This window comes from Lampetra fluviatilis, chromosome 3 (assembly GCF_964198595.1).
Source record: "Lampetra fluviatilis chromosome 3, kcLamFluv1.1, whole genome shotgun sequence".
In the NCBI taxonomy this organism is placed as follows: Eukaryota; Metazoa; Chordata; class Hyperoartia; order Petromyzontiformes; family Petromyzontidae; genus Lampetra; species Lampetra fluviatilis.
In genome coordinates, this window is record NC_136277.1 from 13,162,733 (window position 1) to 13,186,890 (window position 24,158).

General features: G+C 45.4%; 1 protein-coding gene across 2 annotated transcripts in view; it reads left to right on the forward strand.

Annotated features, from left to right (window-relative positions):
• Positions 1-11,837, forward strand: part of LOC144952528 (kinesin-like protein KIF2A) — a 41,548-nt gene extending 29,711 nt beyond the window's left edge. For both annotated transcript variants that reach the window (XM_078882979.1, XM_078882988.1), the window contains exons 15-21: positions 902-1,012; positions 1,782-1,849; positions 3,267-3,444; positions 4,756-4,848; positions 6,334-6,469; positions 7,862-7,905; positions 9,403-11,837. In XM_078882979.1, coding sequence (XP_078739105.1) covers positions 902-1,012; positions 1,782-1,849; positions 3,267-3,444; positions 4,756-4,848; positions 6,334-6,469; positions 7,862-7,905; positions 9,403-9,408 — 636 coding nt within the window. In that variant the 3' untranslated portion in view covers positions 9,409-11,837. The remainder of the gene's footprint in view (positions 1-901; positions 1,013-1,781; positions 1,850-3,266; positions 3,445-4,755; positions 4,849-6,333; positions 6,470-7,861; positions 7,906-9,402) is intronic.
• The last annotated feature ends 12,321 nt before the right edge of the window (positions 11,838-24,158 follow it).

The window sequence follows — 24,158 nt, forward strand, 5'->3', positions numbered from 1 at the left end:
TTAATTTCAACGTAAGTTGTCATCTCCTATCATATGAACGGGACAGATTGTCAAGGGTCCTTGTCCATGGCTGTTAACCCTGTTACTGCATGACCTTGTTTAAAGGGGAGGTGGAGGGGGCGGGCATACACAATGTAAGAGGGGTACGACACGGATAATGTTAAACATACTTTTTGACAAACAGTAAACTCTAAACAGAATGAGTAATTATACGATCTGCTCAAGCTCTTCAAACTTGCAATGCATGTGAACAAAGACTAATGCCAATTGCTTTATTGTACCAAAATATTGAGAATGGCGGGGGGGGGGCTTGGAATGCCCCCCTATCTGACACTACGGGCCTGTTGGCTGTGCCTCGTTTCCATGAGGACACGCACGTGTGTGTGTGTGTGTGTGTGTGCGCGTGAGGGTGCTAAACGGGTATGGCACGGGCTCGACGAGATGGTATGATGTGGTACGAGAGGATATGGAGGTGAGTGGACTTGCCAATGACTGGTAGCAGCGGTGTCAAGATTGGCTTCTGTGGAAGAGGCTCGTGAAGGACGCTGCTACTGGGCAGTTGGGGGCAGACGCGCTCCAGCAACAACGGAAGGCAGAGGAGCGACGCTCACAACAACGAGCGGAGCGCCGGACGGTTAAAATGCAGCAAGTTGGCACAGTCGTAGGGCACAGATGGTGCATCGGCCAGTCATCTCAGTTGGTCAAACCATGGCACCTGGGTTTGTCCCGTGACCTCCTGCCAGCAGGCGTTCGACACTTCACGTGGCCCTAAAAGTGCGCACAGCCTGGCACAAGCGCCGTGGTGACGTCACTGCCACTTCGTGGCGTATGGCGGCGGCGGTTGTTTTTGTTGTACATGCGTGTGCTGCGTGCGTTGACATGTCGACGTGCACATGTGTAGGAGTGCATCCGAGCGCTGGGCCAGAACAAGGCACACACGCCATTCCGCGGCAGCAAACTCACCCAGGTGCTGAAGGACTCGTTCATCGGGGAGAACTCCCGCACCTGCATGGTACATGTGTGTGTGTGTGCGTGCGCGTGTTTTAGCCTATGTGGGGAGCGGTAGTGCAATGGTTAGCGCGCTACGCAACTAACCCAGCGACCCGAGTACGATTCCTGCTCACGGCCAACACCGTTGACGATTATCTAAACTGGTCCTGGGCCTGCCCTAGGTTGACTCGGGCCCCGCGGTGGCGAGATGTTTACTCTCTCGCCTGGTATGCAGGAGGTCGCGAGTTCGATCCCGACCCTGACGCCTGTTGTATATTTGGAGATTGCACGTCTCTCCCTGTGGTTGCGTGGATTTTTCTTCGGGTTGTCAAGTTTTTCCATCCACGACATGATAAGCCATTTCGTTGTGTTTGTGGGCAGGTTGCTTCTGCAAAAGAACTATATAGTGCAGACGGGCTTACCTGGTAAATAAATAAGAAACCATTAGTAAATGAGTACCTGCTGTAGGAGCAAGTGCTGTTAGCGAGGACCTATGAAGGCCGGCACGGCACACGAGGGAATGGGATTGCCAGCACCACACCTGGCTGCCTTCGTCTCCCTAGTGGCAATGTTTCCGAACTGCTCCAGGTACGAATTTGAGGACGAGTCGACCTAGGTGAGGCCCAGAACCAGTTTAGATAATTGTCACTAATGTTGGCCGTGAGCGAGGAATCGAACTCTAGTGGCTGGGTTCACAGCGCAGCGCGCTAACCGGGATACTACCACCTTGTGCACATAGAAACACACTCACTGCCCGATTCTCTCGCTGTGCTCGCGTGTGGATGCTGCAGATCGCCATGATTTCTCCTGCGATGAGCTCCTGTGACCACACGAACAACACGCTGCGATACGCAGACAGGTGAGGCAAATGACCGGGTGAATTCTAGTGCTGAGTGTGGTGTAGCTGGGGCGCAAGTGTGGTTTGTGACCACCTATTGAAGGCTGGGACCGGCACATGAAGGCGGTGGGTGGCTAGCACCACACCTCGCCGCCTTTCTCTCCCTAGTGGCAACGTTTACACGCCGCACCAGGTACTCATTTGAGGCTGAGTCGACCTAGGGGAGGCCCAGAATTGGCTAAAATATTCGCCACTATTATTGGTCGTGAGAGGGAATCGAACTCGGGTCGCCGAGTTTGTAGCACTGCACTGCCACAAAGATCCCCCATAAGGTTATGGAGACAAAGACAAAGATCCCCCATATAGCACTGTCAGACGGTAGGGACAAGTGCTGTTAGCAAGCGCCTATGAAAACCGGCATGGCAGGGTGGCCAGCACTGTGCCCGGCCGCCTTTGTCTCCCTCGTGGCGATATTTACGCATCGCACCAGGTACTCATTTGAGGCTGAGTCGACCTAGGGGAGGCCCAGGACCGGTTGAGATAATCGTCACTGGTGTTGGTGGCCGTGAGCGGGACTCCAACTCGGTTCTCCGCATTCGTAGTGCGCTAAACACCACACTACCTCTCGCCATAAGGTTATGCACATACACACGTACACACGTACACGTGTGTACATATGTAGCGAGTTCAACCGAGTCGCAGACGTTGTCTTGGGAGCAACACGTTTGTTAACTATTTGCACAACATACTCCAGGGCTATTAACACAACACACCCACGGGTGGTGACCACCCAACTAAACCACGCTAGGGCGGAACTAGACACGGTCCCACTATGCCGGTCCCGACCACAAGCTGGGTCCTGGACCGCGTGGCTAGAGGCTTCTTCAAGCTTGACGTGGATCTCCTGCCTCTCCAACAGTAAGAACCCCGTGCCGGGCTGGGGCTGGCTCCGCCTCTCGCCCCGCCCACCTTCTCGATCTCTCTCGCCCCCTTGCCCGAAGGCTCTCGAAAGTTCTTCCCGAACCATGTGACCACCCATTGGCCCCCTCCACCGGTGGCCCCCCTCCAGTATGATCCAGTCACGTGTCCCCAGGTCAGCCAGAGTATCATGCCCCCATCGTAGCCCCAGCTGGCTGACACTCTCACTCTCTCTCAACGGGAGCCCGCCACCGCACGCTGTGCGTGGTGCCACCGCGCTTAACCAGCGCTCACCCAAGCCCCCACTAGGGCTGGTGCTACACCCCGTTTCCGGGGTGTACACACAACAGTAGACATCCTGCCGTGACCTCGCAGGCCCGGCACCACACAGTGACCTTCCCAGTCACTACACATACACACGCCACACAAATCCTAGGGGTGGAATGAGTCATCGGTATTGGATGGGCTGCTGTGTCAAGGCGGTCTGCCCTTCGTTCTCGTCTGTGTTGCCCGCACGCAGGGTGAAGGAGCTGGGGGTGGAGCAGGGCGGGGAGGAGCGACACTCGGCACCGCTCGCGCCCACCACCGCCGCCACCGCCGTGGCAGAGTCTGAACCGGAGGACGACGTCAATATGGACGAGGCGGGGGAAAAGGAGGCCCCTCAGCCGCGTCATCGACGGCTGCCCTCTCTCATCCTGGCGAGTGGTTGATTGAGCATCCCCCGGGCAGAGGATGGCATGTGACAGTCGCGAAACATTGAAGGATAAACATTGACATTGACAATCGTTCGCTGACGATTAGAAAATGACATTGACACTCATTGACAAATACACATTAACAATTCTTCATTCAGGAAGAGACAAAAACATTGACATGATATTATTAAGCAATTAAACGAAACAACAAAATGACAAACGAAATCGAACCACTAACCAGGCACCTATCAATGAAACTACTACACAATTGAACATCTAAGCGACAGCACCTAACGAGGCATTTAAACATTGTGCATTTTTTGTAAATTGTCATCGGCAGAAAATAATAAAAGGAAGTCCATGAGCCTGAACGTGAGCAGGGAGCTGACAGCATGGGTGGCTGGGGGGAAGGGAGTCCCAGAATATGGGGGCAACAGAGGAGAGTGAGCGACCTCCCCCTGAGCGAATGTTGACTGGGGGCTTCGGGCAAATGCCAAGGCTACTTGGAGCAGAAACTGTGTGGAGCTGAAGTAGCGTGAGACGAGAGGGGAGAGGTAGCAGAGTGTACGGAGGGGAGTAGAGCGAGGGGAGAAGTATCAGAGTGGGAAGTAGTGATGCGAGAGGTACTTCAGTTCTCTCAACCATGCGCGCTCCCCGACCTTTACTCGGCACTTGCCTGCACGGTGAATGGTCATATAACCCCCACGACATGCACGGTGTGGGGAATTCATCTTCTTGGTTCTTTCGGTAAAGTCACAAAGAAGGGAAATAATCAAATAATAAAACATAATAAAATACAATTCTCACGACGTTTCGGCCACAACGCAAGCAGCCGTCCTCAGGTGAAGAACAGGGCTGTCGGAAAGACAGCGACCAAATGAACACCATCAAGCTTGGCAGCGTATATTTAAGCTGGGTTAGAGGAGGAGAGCGCCTTGACAAAGGAATTTACATATCAACAGAGAAATTTAGCATATTTATGGAAAATGCAGAGATGGTATTAGTCACTACTTGTGGAATGTGTAGGTGGTGGGGTGGGGGGTCTCAAAGTCATATTATGCTTGTGTATTATGTAGGATTAGCAGTAATAAAGGGAGGAAGTAGGATTAGCAGTAATAAAGGGAGGGAAATTTTAATAGTAAGGAGAGCTGCAGCAGCCATCCAGCAGTGGATTGACAAAAGGGGCTGCACACGAGCATGTACAATCCTTCTGTTTGCCATCAACTGTCCCAGTCCTTAGAACCTGATGGGCTTATTTACCAGCGTGTGTGTTCCCCCTTGTGCTGCATTGGTCGTGCGTGCGTGCGTGCGCAGGAGGAGGAGATGCCACTGGAGCTGCCCTCCGAAGAGTCTCTTCTCCAGCCGTTCAAGAATAAGATCATTGAGCAGCACCAGATGGACTTGCAGGTGCGTTGGCCTGCTTCAGCGGCCGGCTTGCACTCCCGTTGCCGTGACGCGGGGTCCATGTCTTGCGTGCTTTCGACGCATTCGAGTCGTCCGAAAACGATTTAGCACCACCTCAGTGTGGGCTCCAGCAATGGTTTTGTTTTTGTAAAGCGTTTCTGACCCTACGTTATCTATTATTTGTTACGCTTGTTTACCAAAGTGGGCCTCATGTCTACGCACGCACGCGCCTCAAGTCGAGAACTGTGGAGGCAAGGTAGACCACCACAGGTGTTTCAAAACTCCCTTCCTTCTAGATTTGAAGCTTTCGTGACTGCAAGATCATACGCTTAGGTTTTTTCGGAAAAGTCACGTAGGTAAAAATAAATAATAAAAATAATAGAAATAATAATAGAAATAAAATAATAAATCACGACGTTTCGGAGGCAACACAAGCTTCCTTCATCAGGTGTAAAAAGGCACAGCAAAGTAACTGTAGTGGGAGTTATTTGTGATGGGGCATTAATATATAGGGTAAGAGGAAGGGGGAGGAGCCAAGCTGGCTCCACCCACACCCTTACCCCCCCCATCCTGCACCCGTCCCCCTTGGCTCCTCCCCCCTCCTCTTACACTATATATTAATGCCCCATCACAAATAACTCCCACTACAGTTATTTTGCTGTGCCTTTTTACACCTGATGAAGGAAGCTTGTGTTGCCTCCGAAACGTCGTGATTTATTATTTTATTTTTATTATTATTTCTAATTTTTATTTTTACCTACGTGACTTTACCGAAAAAACCAAAGAGTAAAACTCCCTTCCTGTTGTCCGTTGAGTTGCTATAACCTGGCTGGCCGGCACGAGATGGTACATAAAGTGTGGACTAATCTCTCATCCGTTCCCTCTGCATGGGATAGTATTGCCTCTCCCTTCGCCCGTACAGGTCTTTACCGGGCACTCTGGTTTCCTCTCGCTTGTATCAATACCTCTCGACTAGAAACGTCTTGAAACATACACACCTGAGTGTTTTTAATCTAGTTCGAAATCTCAATTCTTTAGAACTGTCTTCTTGGTTCTTTCGGTAAAGTCACGTAGAAGGGAAATAATAAAATAATAAAAATACAACATAATAAAATAATTCTCACGACGTTTCGGCCACAACGCAAGCAGCCGTCCCCAGGTGAAGAACAGGTCTGTCCTAAAGGAGTTTTGAAACATGTTTTATTTATTATTATTTTATTATTTCCCTTCTACGTGACTTTACCGAAAGAACCAAGAAGATGAATCCCTGCAGTCACGAAAGCTTTAAATCGATCTTTAGAACTGCTTTTTGTGGTTTGCTGTCTTTCCCCCGCACCTCCGATTCGCACAGTTGGCCACGTTAAGTGCGAAAGAAGTTCCGCATACATTGCCCGTTCGTGGGGCGTAGCGAGATGCAGCTTTCCCGAAATGATGCTCCCTCAAAACCTCAACGCGCCTTACTAACGTTGCCGTTGCTGCGTGCGACAGAAGCTCCTGGTGCAGCTGGCGCAGGAGAACCAGCTCAATAAGCTTTGGAGCCAGGGGGAGTGCAGCACGTTAGACTATGTGAAGCAGGTCTTCAGCATCATCGATGACCGCTCTGCAAGAGATGCCGCTTTACGGGGTACGTGCGCACACGGTGGTTTTTCTGTTTGTTGATTGTGCCTCTTGACACTTGCGAATGTTGGACAATTTACATGCGCACGTATGTTGAATTTCTTTCGCACCGTACTCGGCCAACCGTGCTAATCGGAGGTGCGGAGAAATTATGATAGGATTTAACTTTTCAAACGTGTAATGCATAGTTTTGTGGTAATAATGTGTTGCGCAAGTATAAAATCGGTACAAATGAACGAGCATTTGGCAACATAGTACTGTCAACAGTTGACATTTGGAGAAAATGTTTTTACGGCCGAATATATTAAAAAAATACTTTTATTTAACTCTTAAACTTTTCACTTTACCAGGTAAGGCCCACTGAGTTACGTAGGTCTTTTCAGAAGCGACCTGGCCACATAAAATGATAGCTCAACGAAGTGGCTTATCGTGTGGAAATGCATTGCAGCCAAATACTCTAAACGCACGTTTCTAAATGTGGGCGTGGAAAAACTTGACAACGTGGAGAAAAATCCACGCAACCGCAGGGAGAGACGTGCAAACTCCAAATATACAACAGGCATCAGGGTCGGGATTGAACCCACGACCTCCTGTACACCAGGCAGGGTAGTTAACATCTCGCCGCCTTGGCGTATAAATTGCATGTAGTGTTCTTATTAAAAATAAACAATTTGTGGGTTCAGGACTCTATGCAAGGCACAGCTCCGAGCACAGTCTAGCATCTGTCACAACAACGCACTGTGAAATAGCATCGCACGTTTCCAACAGTCTAGCATCTATGACATAAGAGATATCATCCATCGCATTGTTACGCTGTGAATTATATGCAGAATGCTGTCAACCATTGCCAGTGTGAGTTAAAACCGAATTTTAAACCAAGGTAGATTTAATACCATATATTTTTTTTGCCAATTTATTGTAACAGTAACCTTTTCGCGGTGAGTTCTTATGTTAAAATGTTCCAGTAAATATCAATCTAGAGTGCTGCTGCTCCCCTTACTTACGGGAACTATTCCCAAAGGTGGAATCGTACTGTGTGTTTAAACCCTTGAGTTGGGACCGCAATAATCCTGCTTCCATAGTGCTGGCTTGCAGGCGTGCACCGGTGTAAGAATTTACAAAGCCTTGCCAATAATAAAATAAAAAAGCTATTTGCGTATTGCTGGGCCTAAAGCGCAGGATGCGAAGTTTGCCGTACGTACGCATGTGTGTATGTTGAACTTCTTTCGCACCGTACGTAGCCAGCCATGCTCACCGGAGGTGTGGGGAGAAGGCCAATAAACTGAACACAAAGCAGCTCTAAAGAAATTAGTTTTCAATACAGATTTAAAACACGATAACTGTATGTTGGTAAGTTTATTACTACGTGTACCCATTACCGTTCTTGTGCATTTCGCAGAGATGCTTCAAGAGTTCATTGAGATGGAGCCTACCGACGCAAAGGTGATGAACGGGCAGGCAACCCGCGGCTGTGCGAGGGGACAGCCTCATCCAGCCCTTACCGCCCCCAACTCCCTCCGCACTAAACGCTGAGCGCTGCACTGCCACACCGGCGTCATCCATCACTCGCCACGCGACGACCGACACCATCCACTCCTCCACCACCACCACCGAAGCCGGCCCGAGTTTAGCCCGTTTTCGCTATGAACTCGGCGGCCTGAGTTCGATTCACACGTACGGCCAACACCAGTGACGATTATATCTGAACCGGGTCCTGGGCCTCCCCTAGGCCGGCTCTGCCTAGGGGAGGCCGGCCTGGCCTAGGAGAGGCCGGCCTTTATAGGTGCTAACAGCACTTGCCCCAACAGTCTGTTAAGGCTACACAGGGGATCTTTGTTGTTCGAGGTAGTTGAATACATATTATTCTTTCGATGGCTCGTTGTGCGAGTTGCCATTGTTGGTCATTGGACCTTGTTTGATGTCACTCGCAATCGCACATGTTGCCATGTAACTGTCCTTAAATCGCTTGGTTATACAGATCGGCCACCCTATATCTATAGTAAATTAATTTCACGTTTCGGTTTTGAGTCCCGGCACCGGATGGTTATCCCCGGCACCTCCAACTTAGCACGCTTGGCTACGTATGATGCAAAAGAAGTTCAACATATATACAATTGCGATGAATTGGAGAGTAGTAATAGGTTTTTACCCTTTTAACAAACAAAAAGAAACAACTCTGATGATGATAATGATATGCACTGTCCTTGAAGTTGATTGGTCCACACACGGGTGTGGACCAATCAAGTTATGTTTGATAATGTATGCACTGTGCATACATTATCAGAGTTGTGTTTTTTGTTTGCATTATGACTGCAGGTATTGTGGTCTATGCAAACATGACTCCTCGTAAAAAAGGTGTCAGTTTTGTTGCCAGATTAAAGGGTAAAAAAACAATTATCATTTTTTACTGGCAAATGATGTACCAATGGTATTATATTTGTTGCGAAGTGTTGGACGACTCGGAGGCAGGTTTCCAAGTAAAGGTCTTGCGCGGGTGCTTTATTAAGGGCTTCTGCCGATTTAACTCTAAGATACAACCACTTCCCAGGGGTAGGGGTAGAATAGGCTTGGGTCCTACCCTCGGACCCTCCACCCTGTCTGTTCCCTAGCACAGCTGGCTGCCCGGGCTGCCGCCTCTGCTCCGGCAAAGGGTTTATCATCCAAACTCGGCCGACGACTCGTTCCTATGCTGGCCTCACTCTCCAGACTTCTCCACCTTACCCCTGGTCCTAACTCCCACCCTTCTCGTTCCCTTACTCCTAGCAACGGACCTCGCTTGCGTCACGGGACATGACGTCATCTCGCTGGCCGGCGCTCATGACGCCACTTCCCGTGAGGTCACCGCCCCAGCCAGCGAGCGTAACGCCATGTCCCCCAACTAGTCGTCTACATGTTTACTAATTTGTGCATTGTATGTGTTTTGTGTGTGTGTGTCTTCAGCCCTGATCTGTCCGCTGCTGGACGAAGGCCTTCCCAAGTTGCTGTAATCTCTCCCGGTTCTGCAAATGCAGCGACCGACCGCGCGCGCGCCTGCGCACGGGGCTGATTTCGTCGCCCTGTCTCCGTTCCGTACAGGATCTCCCCCGGTGTTTTCTCTACCTTCACTGCCATCCTCTCATTATTCTTGCCTATGTACGCCCGTATATCGAGCGAAGTGTCTCCTCTCCAAGGGAAATTGCCTGGTCAAAAGGCCCGCTGACCTGAACAGTTTATATGATGTTTCTATAACCCTGCCTGTGCTTTCTGTGAGAAAAACAACATTTTCTCAAGACAAACGCTTTTGGGGAAGTGTGAGAAAGTCCACGTATGTGCATGGTTTTTCGTCCTTGTTTTTGCAGCATTTACTAATTTCATTTCTTCTCTCATCAATTTTTGTTCTAAGTTTAAGAATAGTTTCTCTCTGTAACCTGTCTTTTCCATTTTGGATGTGTGAATGTGAGGAATTCTGATTTCTTCATTTAAAGATTTGCATTACTTTGGCACCAATGTTTCTCCCAAAGTGATATGTTTTACTTGCCTTAAATGTTGATCTTGTAGCTGAATTTCTGAATGACGGGTTGCATTAATTTCGTGGTGCAAGGAGACTCTGATTATAAATTTACAACTTGGACATGGTTATATCTGAAGGGAAAACGGGGACTGCATTTTTATTTAAATTCAGACCAAATGCATTTATCCACTTGCATTTTCTGCATCTTAATTTCTATCTTTTTTTATGTTTACTATTGCATTGGCAGTGATGTGCAAATAACAACTCAACACGAATCGTCATTAACACTGCCCTAAAAAAAAGGCTGTTTTGGTTCAATGTCCATCCCATCAATATCTCAGCGATGGAAAAGGGCCATTCCCCAAAAAGGGGGTCAACCATGATTATCACAGCCATTCTCATCTTAACCTGATTTTGTGTTCAACGTTTCTCACTTCCATCGATCAACTTCCAGATTCTGCCGAGCCAGTTTCCAAATTCTCACGACCAGTGAATTCGCCCAGTTGTTTTAAACCAAAGGAACACATTTAAGCACACTAATGCATTTACCAGCATAAAAAAAATCACTTATGTAAAAGCATAACCTTATTGTTTATGCCGAAGGTGTTCAAAACAACCCCTAATTGGGTCTGCGAGAAAACCTGACATTGTTGCAATTGCCTGGGAAATGCAACTTCTGCATCCACCCCCTCCCCATAGGCTCAGGCACGTGACACTACATAGGACGTTGGGAATCCCAGCGGTGGTATTCATTGTTGTACATAGTTTGTGATCGTTGTCCGTTTGTGTGTTTGTCGGCATGCCCCTCCTAACAGTGGTCTCATGTCACTAGCATCTCATCTTCTGCTGCTGCAACAGCAGAAGTGTACATGTTTTAAAAAAAACTATTATTCCATAGGACTGACCTTTTTTCATCCGTGGCAGCAGTATGTATTTTTAGTCTGAAGTACATTTGATGACTGTGTTTTTTCGAATAAATAATTTTGAGCTAAGTAAATGCACTGAAAAGTTGTCAGAAGTAACCAGAACTTTTCTTGGTCAGTTACAGGCAGTGGCACACAATGGAAGACCCATATTTTTGTTTAACATAGCCGGTTTTACCTACCTTAAGACCAGGCGTGACTTTATTGCACTAGTCGTGCTGAACATTAATATTTAGCAGGTTCCCTAATGCGCATCCTCTATTGAGGTTTCACTTTCCAAACCGTTCAAGGATTTGTAAAACGTGTCTATTCGGCTGGTAGTCCCAATGGCGGGCATGTGCTTAGAAAATTCTATGTACCACCTCTGTTACAATGGATAGAATTCATTGTTGTTTTTTCTACAAGAATAGTTGGTACAACGATTTTACCTATGGTGCTTCCACCCGCACCGATGCTCATTTGCCCCTTTTTTTCCCCCTCGCCGAATTAAACGTTCTTGTTGTCTTCTTTCATAGAAGCCAACTTTCAGTCACCAACCAGTGGTGTTTTTCCTTCCTTGGACGAACTAATTAATGCTGACCCTTCACGAACCCCTCTTTCTTTCACATCGGGGCCAATAAAATGTATGTGTTGTGTGTCATGAAGCTCAGTTGTAAGGCCTTTCTAAAATATAAAATAAAGAATATTTTAATGTGGAGACAATGGAGTTATGATCATAATATGCTGTTACCCAAAAATTGTTCGCAGCAACGCGTGAGTTTACGTATCGTTTTGATTTTTTGCATTGAACGGGGTCCCATATTTTATTTGGAATGCTCGTAGCCAATAACATCCGGTAATTCAGCAGCATTTGTTTAAACCAACCTGACTGCTGATAAGACCCAAAATATTTAAACTTGTCCAGTTTGCTTGCTTTAACATAATGCTGCTTGATCATATTTTTCTGGATAACCAATAGGCTGATCGACTAAAACGCGTTTTAATTTGTGAACACAGAATTGACTTTATCCTGCTGCTTTTATCCACAATGCTCCATGGAAATGCATAATGAGTTTATAGAAAATACTATTAAAACTTCCACCTTTACCCGTGTCCAATGGTCATACTTGTTGCTCGCCTATAACACGTGGTTAAACTTGTCGTTCATCGGTGGCCAAACTGATTTGCGAGCCCTGTGCAGCTTGATGGAGGCTCTTTGTCTAATGTTTAACTTTTCAACACGATGCACCTTTTATTTGAAGCGGGGAAAACAACATCTGAAGTAAGTGGAAGCGACCTGAAGGTCTGGGCCACACACGTTGCAGCTATATACGGCTTCTCGCCCGTGTGCAGGTGTGTGTGTGTCTTGAGGTCACATGGCTGCAAGAGCCCGCGACCACACAGCTGACAGCGGTGACGGCCGTATTTGGAAGTGCCTGACTAAGACTGGAAACAGGAAGACTTATTCACAATTTGGGCAAATCGCCTGATGAAGCTGGTTGTAATCGCCATTGAAACGTACTGAAATTGTGAATGTCAGGTTACAATTTTTGAAGTAACTAATTGGCACATTTTGTGTATGTAACGTCTTAATTGGCTGTGCTGGTGATGGTGGGTTAACAGCACTTATATGTGCGTGATCTAACCCCAAAAAAACTTTTATGAATAATATTTATCGTGAAAACTTACGTATTAAACGGATTATATAGGTTTTTTTAATCAGTCAATCTTGGTATCGGGTTGTTGCCAGAATGAATGAGTGTAATGCTCCAGCCCTTTGGCTGTGCAGTCACGAGATGTACAATTTGCACGTGGAGCAGTTTCCTGCCCGTGTACAACCGAAAATCATTCGGGTCGTCGTGGGGAATATCAAATATCAAAATAAATAAGCGCACCATATGCCCCCCATTCGCATATCCGTCTCCGTATCAAATATAAAAAAAAAAGTATTTCTTACGCATCGGTATTCACGGCCTTAAATCAGGAAAGTGCATCATTTCGGCAGCATTTTCTTGGTTCTTTCGGTAAAGTCACGTAGAAGGGAAATAATAAAAAATAAAACATAAGAAAATACAATTCTCACGACGTTTCGGCCACAACGCAAGCAGCCGTCCTCACTGATGTCTAGTATGATGTCCAGCAGTACTGGACATCATTCTAACATTGGTCTTCATTTATAGATTGGCCCCTGCTATGGGAATGTGGAATTCCCACCACCCTGCTTGCTCGTTTTGAGTGTGAAAATGCTTTGACTTTTCTTACCTTAAGAAGAGTTTGTGGTAGTGATCGGGGTAGGGGCAGTGATATACTTGACATTTGTGAAAAAAATCTTTATAGGTCATAATATTCCTCCAGTCTAAATAAATATTCTGATTCTCAATATATTCTGACAGGGGAAGACTTGGTTGTGGCTGGGGGGGGCAGGGCAGGGAGTAGCAGTAGGATAGATAATGGAATTGTAATGCAGTAGGAAAGTTTCAGCACAAATAATGAAAGGCAGACAGAGGCATAACAGTGGCACTTGCAACTCTCTTTCAGCACTAACGGCAGTTTCCACACTGTCATGGAACAGCAGCACAGCAGCACGAACGGCAGTTCCCACACTGCCATGGAACAGCAGAACAGCAAATCGAACGTCAGTTCCCACACTGCCATGGAACGCCAGAACAGCAGCACGAACGACAGTTCCCACACTGTCATGGAACAGCAGCACAGCAGATCGAACGCCAGTTCCCACACTGTCATGGAGCAGCAACACAGCAGCACGAACGCCAGTTCCCACACTGTCATGGAACAGCAGAACAGCAGATCGAACGCCAGTTCCCAAACTGTCATGGAACACCAGGACAGCAGCACGAACGACAGTTCCCACACTGTCATGGAACACCAGCACAGCAGCACGAACACCAGTTCCCACACTGCCCTAGTGGAACAGCAGCACAGCCATCAACCGACAAGTGAAGCTGTCGCCAACACCGGAACGAAGGCATCGAGGGGGCCTGGGCGGAGATTTGCACGAGTGCGGCAGGGACTCCGGACATTTCTTAGATTTGTCCGGAAGCATTGCTACTGCAATGCGGAAGAATAAAGGCCCCCATCATTGGCGCACCCCACCACTCCAGTACAGTGGAGGTAAGGGTTGGTGGATTACTCCCTTTCCCGTGGACGCCGTATCCTGGCTTGCCAGGAGAAGGCAGTACAACAACAAAATTAACGCGTAAAAACAAAGTTTTTCACTATAAATCCTTTACATGCGTGTTCAATGGGCCACAACCCAGCCCACATTTGTCTTTGAAACGGGCGGCTAGAGTCCTCTCGTCCTCTGGCTTGAGATGGCTGCCACCTATGGGTCAGATGATTGCCTGCCACCATGAAGCAATTGGTAATTAAATATAAAAAAATTCCTAAAAAGTGGAAAATTTTGGAATTTTTTTTTTCTCACGAAAATACATTGTCACGCACAACGAGTCTGTGTGCAAAATGTCAGCTCGATTGGATCACTGGAAGTTGGTTAAAAAACGACCGAAAGATTTGCACGGTCGTAAGCGCGCAAGCAAGCAAGCAAGTGAACTTAATATAAAGGATTTTAAAATGTGGACTCCACCTGTTCCGTCTGTATGGGATTGAGTGTTTTTCGCCGCGCATGCGTGGATTTTTTTCTTTCCGGATCCCCAGTTTCCTCCAACATTTAAAGCCACTCATTATTTGGCCGATAACACCTTAACGTATCGAGGACCTCGGAGCTTAGACAATTGTGATTCTGTGGTTTCTCGCGTTGTGGGAGTGAGCGAGTACTGTGCACGTTAAAAGGTTATAAAATATTATATCTCAGCTTTCACGACCAATCTTAGATTCATAATTCATTACTTTTGGATTAGATCGTCTAGGTATTTGCCAATTTTCAGCTTTTCCCTCTACTGACAGCCAATCAGACGATGTTGTCACGTGGGCAAATATGCAAATTTATTTAGATTTCAGGAAACTGGAATATTGAAAAGCAAGCATTAAATAATATTACATAACAATTCGCTTGGAGATTACATTCAAAAATAGCTCAGCTCTTATTTTGAGCTTGTTAACAAAAGCTCAGTTCTCATGTAAATCTTTCCGCTAAAGTACAATCGACAAGATACATGTTCAATTTCAGAAAAGACCAAAGATCTGTATTGTAAAGGAAAATGATTATTTTGTCTAGGAGTTCTGTTTTGGTATAATAAAATAATAAAAATAAAACATAATAAAATAATTCTCACGACGTTTCGGCCACAACGCAAGCAGCCGTCCTCAGGTGAAACCAGGTCTGTCGAGGCGACAGCGTCTGAATGAAACAACACACGTGCTTGGAGCATATATATAAGCTGGGTTGGAAGGGGGGGGGGAAAGGGACGCCTTGACAAAAAAAATTGCATATCAAGAGGAATTTAGCATATTTATGGGAAATGCAGGTATGTGATTGGTACCACTTATGTCCGTGCATTATGCAGGATTAGCAGCATCCAAGGGAGGGGATATGGGAAATGCAGGTATGTGATTAGTACTAATGCCCGTGCATTATGAAGGATTAGCAGCATCAAAGGGAGGGGATATGGGAAATGCAGGTATGTGATCAGCGCTACTTTGCCCGTGCATTATGCAGGATTAGCAGCATCACAGGGAGGGGATAGGGGTAGCATTAATAAAGGGAAGAAGTGTTAATAATATGTAGCTGCAGTAACTAAAACCACCACGTAAACAACTAAAGCATAAACTACATAGTATCATCATTATACCAAATATACTCTACAATAAGCTGAGCCACTAACAGTAAGTAATACATTACAATTCTACGTCGTAAAAAATATAATATGCTGCCACCTAAACTTTATTCTCTTACATCACACGAGTCTACACCGTACTATATACTGCCATAGACAAACCCAACATTAAATCATATACTGTATTGCTATAAACTACCCTATACCTTATCCATTGCAATATTACACTATATTACACTATTCTACCCACCCTAATGTATATCACACTGCTGTATATTCACTATACAATTACGATACTATATATTACTTTGTACATTGTATTAAGCATATACATTTTTATACTATTTGTTATTATACATTGTACCGTTGACCGTCGTGTGAAAGATACTAAGAGGAAGAAACAAAATATGTCAATGCAGCGGAGCAAAAAATCCATTCCCTGCGGAGAATACAATGCCAGTGAGTGGAACGCGGTCTGAAAGTCACCATAAACGTGAACACAATCAGTTGAGATCCGAAATGGTTTATTACGTCCTTCCAATGATTGCTAAGCCAGAATCCATCTTCTCGGTTGAAATTGTCTCTGTGTTTGTATATGTGGATCGCCTCATGAACGAATCTCTCATGGTAGCCAGATGGCTTGCAGAAAACCTCTGTCTTGGAGAAGTCAATATCATGTGAGCCCACTGAATTGTAACAGTGATCTGCCACGGCTGAGATATTTGTCCTACCGTGTTTCAAGTCTGCTTTATGTTCACGGATGCGGTCCGAGACATGTCGTTTGGTTTCTCCAATGTAACTGCTACCACAGAGGCAACTTAATTTGTAGACGCCAGGGTACTGTATGTCTGGAACCACATCTTTTACAGACGGGACCAGATCACGGATTTTATGTACTGTGTTGAATCGGACCTGGATCTTGTGTTTTATCAGGATTTTGGAGATCTTTTTTGTGACCCCAGCAATGTAGGGTAAGGTGATGGTCTTGAAAGGCTCCTCAACGGGATCCTTCTTGATGGTTGGAGGGATGGCTTTGCGGATTGTGTAGTCGGAGTAACCATTAGCCTTAAGAGCTTGGCGTACGTGTTTGAGTTCACTGGCAATGTGTTCCTGGTCGGATATGCATTGGGCTCTATGGTATAGTGTCTTGATGAGGGAATTCTTCTGGGATGGATGGTGGTGGGAATCCGGTTTTAGGTAAGCATCCGTATGGGTGGCTTTCCTGTAGACAGAATGGCTCATTGAACCATCAGGTCTCCTTTAAATTAGGACATCCAAAAAGGGTAGCTTGCCATCTTTTTCGACTTCCATGGTGAATTTGATGGCTGGATGTATGGAATTGATGTGGTCGAGGAATTGGTCTAGAGCAGGCCAGCCATGTGGCCAGATGACAAAAGTGTCATCTATGTACCTCTTCCATAAGGTCGGGCGTAGAGTGGCAGTCTGGATGGCAATACAGTATATAATTTAATGTTGGGTTTGTCTATGGCAGTATATAGTACGGTGTAGACTCGTGTGATGTAAGAGAATACAGTTTAGGTGGAAGCATATTATATTTTTTACGACGTAGAATTGTAATGTATTACTTACTGTTAGTGGCTCAGCTTATTGTAGAGTATATTTGGTATAATGATGATACTATGTAGTTTATGCTTTAGTTGTTTACGTGGTGGTTTTAGTTACTGCAGCTACATACTATTAACACTTCTTCCCTTTATTAATGCTACCCCTATCCCCTCCCTGTGATGCTGCTAATCCTGCATAATGCACGGGCAAAGTAGCGCTGATCACATACCTGCATTTCCCATATCCCCTCCCTTTGATGCTGCTAATCCTGCATAATGCACGGGCATAAGTAGTACTAATCACATACCTGCATTTCCCATATCCCCTCCCTTGGATGCTGCTAATCCTGCATAATGCACGGACATAAGTAGTACTAATCACATACCTGCATTTTCCATAAATATGCTGAATTCCTCTTGATATGCAATTTTTTTTTGTCAAGGCGTCCCCCCCCCCCCTTCCAACCCAGCTTACATATATGCTCCAAGCACGTGTGCTGTTTCATTCAGACGCTGTCGCCTCGACAGACCTGGTTTCACCTGAGGACGGCTGCTTGCGTTGTGGCCGAAACGTCGTGAGAATTGTATTTTATGATGTTTCATTTTTAGTATTTTATTATTTCCATTCTACGTGACTTTACCGAAAGAACCAAGAAGATGAATCCCTGGAGTCACGAAAGCTTTAAATCGAGGTGTTACAACGTTGTGGCCATCACTCTAAGTGCCACAACCGTCAGAAATACTCACTCGGCACGCAGACATCACGGGGGCAGAGGGGTACATTTTTATGTGTACTTATCCATATATCATACCTGTCAACTCAGACGTTTTACATGTATTCTTGTACAGGGAACTGAGTGTGCAGGTCCATACGGCGTAGAGTCGTTTGCATCAGCAGCAGGCCATGCTTTCCCACCTGATGACGGACGCTTGTGTTGCGCCCGAAACGTTGTGATTTATTTTATTTTTCTACCTATGTGACTTTACCGAAAGAACCAAGAAGATGAATCCCTGGAGTCACGAAAGCTTTTAATCGAGGTGTTACAACTTTGTGGGCATCACTCTAAGTGCCACAACCGTCACAAATACTCACTCGGCACGCAGACATCACGGGGGCAGAGGGGTACATTGTTATGTGTACTTATCCATATATCATACCTGTCAACTCAGACGTTTTACATGTATTCTTGTACAGGGAATTGAGTGTGCAGGTCCATACGGCGTAGAGTCGTTTGCATCAGCAGCAGGCCATGCTTTCCCACCTGATGACGGACGCTTGTGTTGCGCCCGAAACGTCGTGATTTATTTTATTTTTCTACCTATGTGACTTTACCGAAAGAATCAAAGAGTATGGATTCCTGCAGTCACGAAAGCTTCAAATCAAGATTAAAACAAATATATTTTGTCAGTGTTTCTCCCTTGTGATGGGACTTTGAAGGATGAACGTTGAGATTTATAATGGCATGAAATATAAGGATATGATTTATTTTTCGACTTAAAGCTTTCGTGACTGCAGGGATTCATCTTCTTGGTTCTTTCGGTAAAGTCACGTAGAAGGGAAATAATAAAATAATACAAATAAAACATGGACGGCTGCTTGTGTTGTGGCCGAAACGTCGTGATAATTATTGTATTATGTTTTATTTTTATTATTTTATTATTTACCTTTACCGAAAGAACCAAGAAGATATGATTTATAATAATATGGACTCGCATACGTATAATATAGGGGCCGTCCATAAATGACGTCACGCACCTAGGGGGGGGGGTCAGACATTTGTGACGATATGTGACAAAGGGGGGGTTGAGAAATGTGACGTCACATCAAAATTCGCAACTTTAAATAAATATCGACAACACGTTCTACTTAATTAAATAGACTTTTTAATAAAATGTTTTCTCCTCCAACATCAGAGTGCAGCGCCACATTAAATACGCACTACAATGACAATAGTTTAAAGCGATTTGTAGCATGTTTTATTTTCAAAATGGAAATATGGTTTTGTGAGGGGGGGGGGCAGAGCTTTATGACGTCATATTTGAGGGGGGTTTGACTTTTTTGTGACGCCGTGTGTGGGGGGGGGGGTAAAAAATCGTCCAAAATCGCGTGACGTCACAGTCCCATACACATGCAAGCATGTATTGTAGACAACGTATCATGTATATGACACACATGCACGCTAAATTATACTGAACACAGAAAACGATTGCAGGTGCACATACATTATGGTATGTCATCATATAGTGGGTGGGTTACGTTTCACTTAAATCCACGTGACGCACGAGTCCACGGCGGACGGCACCAGGCATTGAGTGACGTCACAACCAACTAAGGGTTGTTACAGACGCCCACGTGACTCTCCACGCGGGTGAAATAAAACCGGATGCCGTGACGTCACTAGCCTGGCGCGTTAGTCTGGCGTTTAACTTCGTGGAGAAGGCACGCGGCTCGGGCTACAGCGCTCCCTGGATACTGGCTTTGCCACGTGTGAGCCTTTAAAATGTCATCCTATCGCGTGAGTGCGAGTTATTCGACGAGAGATGTATTTAAGGTAAGTGATGTTGAAGATGGTACTATGGTTCTAGATTTGAAGCTTTCGTGACTGCAAGGATTCATATTCTTAGGTTTTTTCGGTAAAGTCACGTAGGTAATTTTTTTTTTTAAATTAATACAAATAAAATAATTTTACTTTTATTTAAATTAATAAATTAAGAAAAGTACAAATTTTTTTTTTACCTACGTGACTTTACCGAAAAAAACCTAAGAATATGGTACTATGATGTTTGTCATGGTCTTGGTGGTTGTAATCGTAATGGTGCTGATGGTGGTATAGAAGCTGCTCTTTGCTTCTTGTTGAGTGTTGCAAGCGATGGTAATGTGAAGATGGTAAATAAGAGTGTGGTGTTGGTGGTAGAGATGTGATGGTTTAATGGTTTGTAGTGATGATGATAGTGATACTATTCGGGATGGTGTTAGTGATGGCAATAGAAATTGCGGTGTTGGTAGATGCTTTTGGCGATGGTGCCAGTGACTGTGCACGTTACATTATACTAACGTACGTGTAGGCACACGCACGTACTTTAATGTTATCGTCTAGTGGGTGGGTTATGTTTTACTTAAATCCACGGTACCCGCGAGGCCACGGGGGGAGGGACCAGGCACTGAGTTACGTCACAACCAGCCAAGGGTTGTTACAGACGCCCACGTGACACTCCACGCGGGTGAAATAAAACCGGATGCCGTGACGTCACTAGCCTGGCGCGTTAGTCTGGCGTTTAACTTCGTGGAGACGGCACGCGGCTCGGGCTACAGCGCCCCCTGGATACTGGCTTTGCCACGTGTGAGCCTTTAAAATGTCATCCTATCGTGTGAGTGCGAGTTATTCGACGAGAGATGTATCCAAGGTAAGTGATGGTAATGATGTTAAGGATGGTACTATGATGTTTGTCATGGTCTTGGTGGTTGTGTTGATGGTGATAGGGAAGCTCCTCTTTGCTCGTGTTGAGTGTTGCAAGTGATAGTTACGTGAAGAGTGTAATTGTTGTGATAGAGGTGATAGTTTAGTTGCTTTTTGGTGGTGATTGTGGTGATGGCAGAGACAATTTTCGTGGTGGTGCTAGTGATGCTAATGGCGATTGTGGTTTAGGTAGATGTTGTTGCTGATGGTTGCGGAAGGGCTCAATAAGCTATGAAGCTTCATGTCATCGGTAGTGATTTCCCTGTGGTGTAAATTCCACATTCCTATGGCGAGGCCCATATTCAAATATACGGACAACTAATTGATTACCACAAAGTGGCACTTAATTTTTTCAGGAACCCTTCAAGGAAGAACGAGCTGTATTCTCAATATCTAAACGTGGATTTTAACTCCCATTTGAAGACAGTTCCAGGAGAGTGTCACATCTGCTGGACAGGTCTCCCTTGTTGCTCTAAACTTGGTTGAATGAAGAATGTCAAAGGAGATTGTTGAGGTTTTAATATTATATTTTTGCTGTGTGACAGAACGATCTTTTGAAGAAGGCTCAACTCGCTGATAACTCTGCACCTGTGCACAAGGTAAGTGTTCGCCGAATGTACGGATAGCAACTCACTTGACAGCAAACTATTATAAGCACAATGCAGAGACAAGTTCACTTCTTCGGTTGTAGTAGTCGTGGACTACATATTTAACTGACATTCTAACATACAATTGACACAGACCACAAGCCCGACACACAGTGCAGACTTTCAGGTCACTTCACCAAATGTGTTTATTACCTGACAGCAAAGAAACAAAGTTCCACCACCCACCCCCCCAGCTCGTGTAAGATCTATAGACTGTTGGGGCAAGTGCTGTTAGTAAACATCTATTACAACTAGTACGGTGGTGCACTCGAAATGGTGGTGCGGTAATCAGGACCATGACGGGCTGCTTTGACCTAATGGTACAGACACGCATACACACGGTAGACTCGTGACACATTCAAGGCAATGCTTATCAGCTGAGTTCGCAGTAAGGGACTCTAGTACTAGTGAACCTACCAGGACACAAACACACACAAGCTTACTAGACAGCACACATTGGTCGTAGCTCTACTTGGACTTCATGAATGCAGTCAGGTGCGTGACCTGGAACCAGTTTAATAAAATACCTTCATTAATTGACCCTTCAGTCATATTTTTGTAAATTAGAAATCAATGAAAAATGCAGTTTCAAATGTTTCATGGAATTGGCCATTAGCTTCTGGGAATACGGGCACCGTTTCATGTTCTCGCGGAGGTGCAGGCCAAAAATTACCCTCTAGGGTAATCCTCTGAGAGCTCCCTGCGATGTAGGCCATTCCACAAGTAGTCTCTCAGTGGGTGTTTGTGGGTGTACCACTGTGTTTCTGTAGAAATGTCCACGTCTGTATGCTTGCCTGCATGTTCACGTGTGCCTCTCTGTGTGCATCGGTGTGACAAAAACAGGCAAATCCATTAGATGAAGTCGTCTTCCCAGTGGCAGGGATGAGCTGCACACCACAAGGTTTTACCTCACTTTATTCAGCATCATTCACCACATGAATTACTGCCACACTCCTCTATAACAAACACACATCCACATCTATCTAGAGCCAATCCCTAAATGGCTTTACAAATCCGTTACGAGCACACATACAAGAGGCCCAAATCGAGTCTCTTTGTTAAGTGTAACATTATGTGCTTGGTTCATTTGTGATTGTATGTAATTACGTTTGTTGCACACGTGTATATGTGCATGAATGACCATGTGTGTCTTTGGGCATGTGTGTGTGTGCAGAAGTCTTGGACAAATTCAAAGACAGAATGACAGCGCAGGAACGTCGAGAAATATTGAGTATCAATAAAGTTTATTATTTCAAGATTCGTTCGGAACGAAATGGCCCTTGCAATCATGGCTATGATGACATCAACGACCACTACATTCCGGTAAGACTCTCCAATATGAGCCATGCTCATTGCAACTAAATCATGCATTCCACTATAAACCACAACATCCCTTACACGCACGTGTATACCTAATAAGTTGCTAATGATTTTCTATGTGAAGAACACTTAAATGTTAAGCGACTCAACGTCCTGGTTTTGGACATTTTCAGAAAGGCTCTCCTGGTGCCACAAAGCAACTACAAAAAAAATTGGATTTTGTATCGATGAAAATGTTCTGGCCTAATGCTCAACTCTTGATATGACCAAAAGGTGGGGCTACCTGAGTAGTGGGTGGGGTTGGCATAGCCTATGAGTATAGTATGCAGGGCATACAGAGTGAGGCCACTCACTGCGTGGGTGGAATCCGGGAATTGAATGAACATGGCTATGTAAAAGTGAACGGGGCTGAAGGAGAAAGGGCCTGAAAATTGGCATCTGTGATCTTGGGTTTTAAATCTAGATTTAACTGCATCGCTCCAGTGGCTTCCTAATATCGGAAGGAAGAGCATTCCAGACGGCCGCAGAAGTGCATCTCAAAGCGCGCGATGTGGTGACTATCTTTGTCATCCAGCTCTGAGAGAAAAGCTTCATAAATACAGATAAAGGACATTCTATAACCCATACTTTGCATAGAATGATTTAGTGGTTTCCAGTGTGAGGCAAAGATGTATTTGGCAGAGACATCAGAGAAAGCTCAGACATGTGCATGAGAGGTGGGAATGTAAAACCAGTGACTGATAAATGAGAACTTGAATGAGCCGTGTGTTTAGGCTGAGTAATGTCTGAGCACTCAGAGACAGCCTTGGTTGAGTACTGAACACTTGTGTAATCTTGTTCCAGATCACGGATGAACACTTGGTGTACCGCTTCCAAGTACTGAATGTAATTGGGAAGGGGTCCTTTGGGCAGGTACTCCGATGCCTGGACCACAAGACGAAAAAAGAAGTGGCTATCAAGATGCTAGTGCACACTTCTACGTAAGTTTGAACAACGATATGAACCACATTTTAAAAAGATCTGAATTTGTGAAGAGAACCATAGCTTGTAAGAATTTGTGTTAATTTACACATTTCAGAGGAAGTCTAAACAGTAATCATTTAAAAGTTGATTTTGTTTAACCTCGTGAGAACTGAAGAGACCAGGATGAGTCTCATTTGCAAGAGTGACTTGGAGCATTAATCTGCCAGTAGGGGACAATGATTGCTATGTTGCACAATACAAATTGAGGAATTTGTGGCGTAGGTTTCGATATTGGCAAACATTGTACCCAGTTACAAGCACACAGTGGCATACTCTTGCAAATTACGTCAGGTGATCTTTAGCATCCATCGAAGCAGACAGCATGCATTATGGTTATACACCCGCAGTATTAATAAGAGCGGCCACTTGATTCGAACCTTGAACCTCTGCAACGAGTGGCGAACGTGCTACTGCCGGGTCATGTATCCATCTCCATCAGAAGCTGTTGTTTCTGTATGAGTTTATAATTTCATAAATGTCATCAAACACCATCAAAATAACGTTTGATTTGTCATGAAGAGGCAATATGTAATTTTT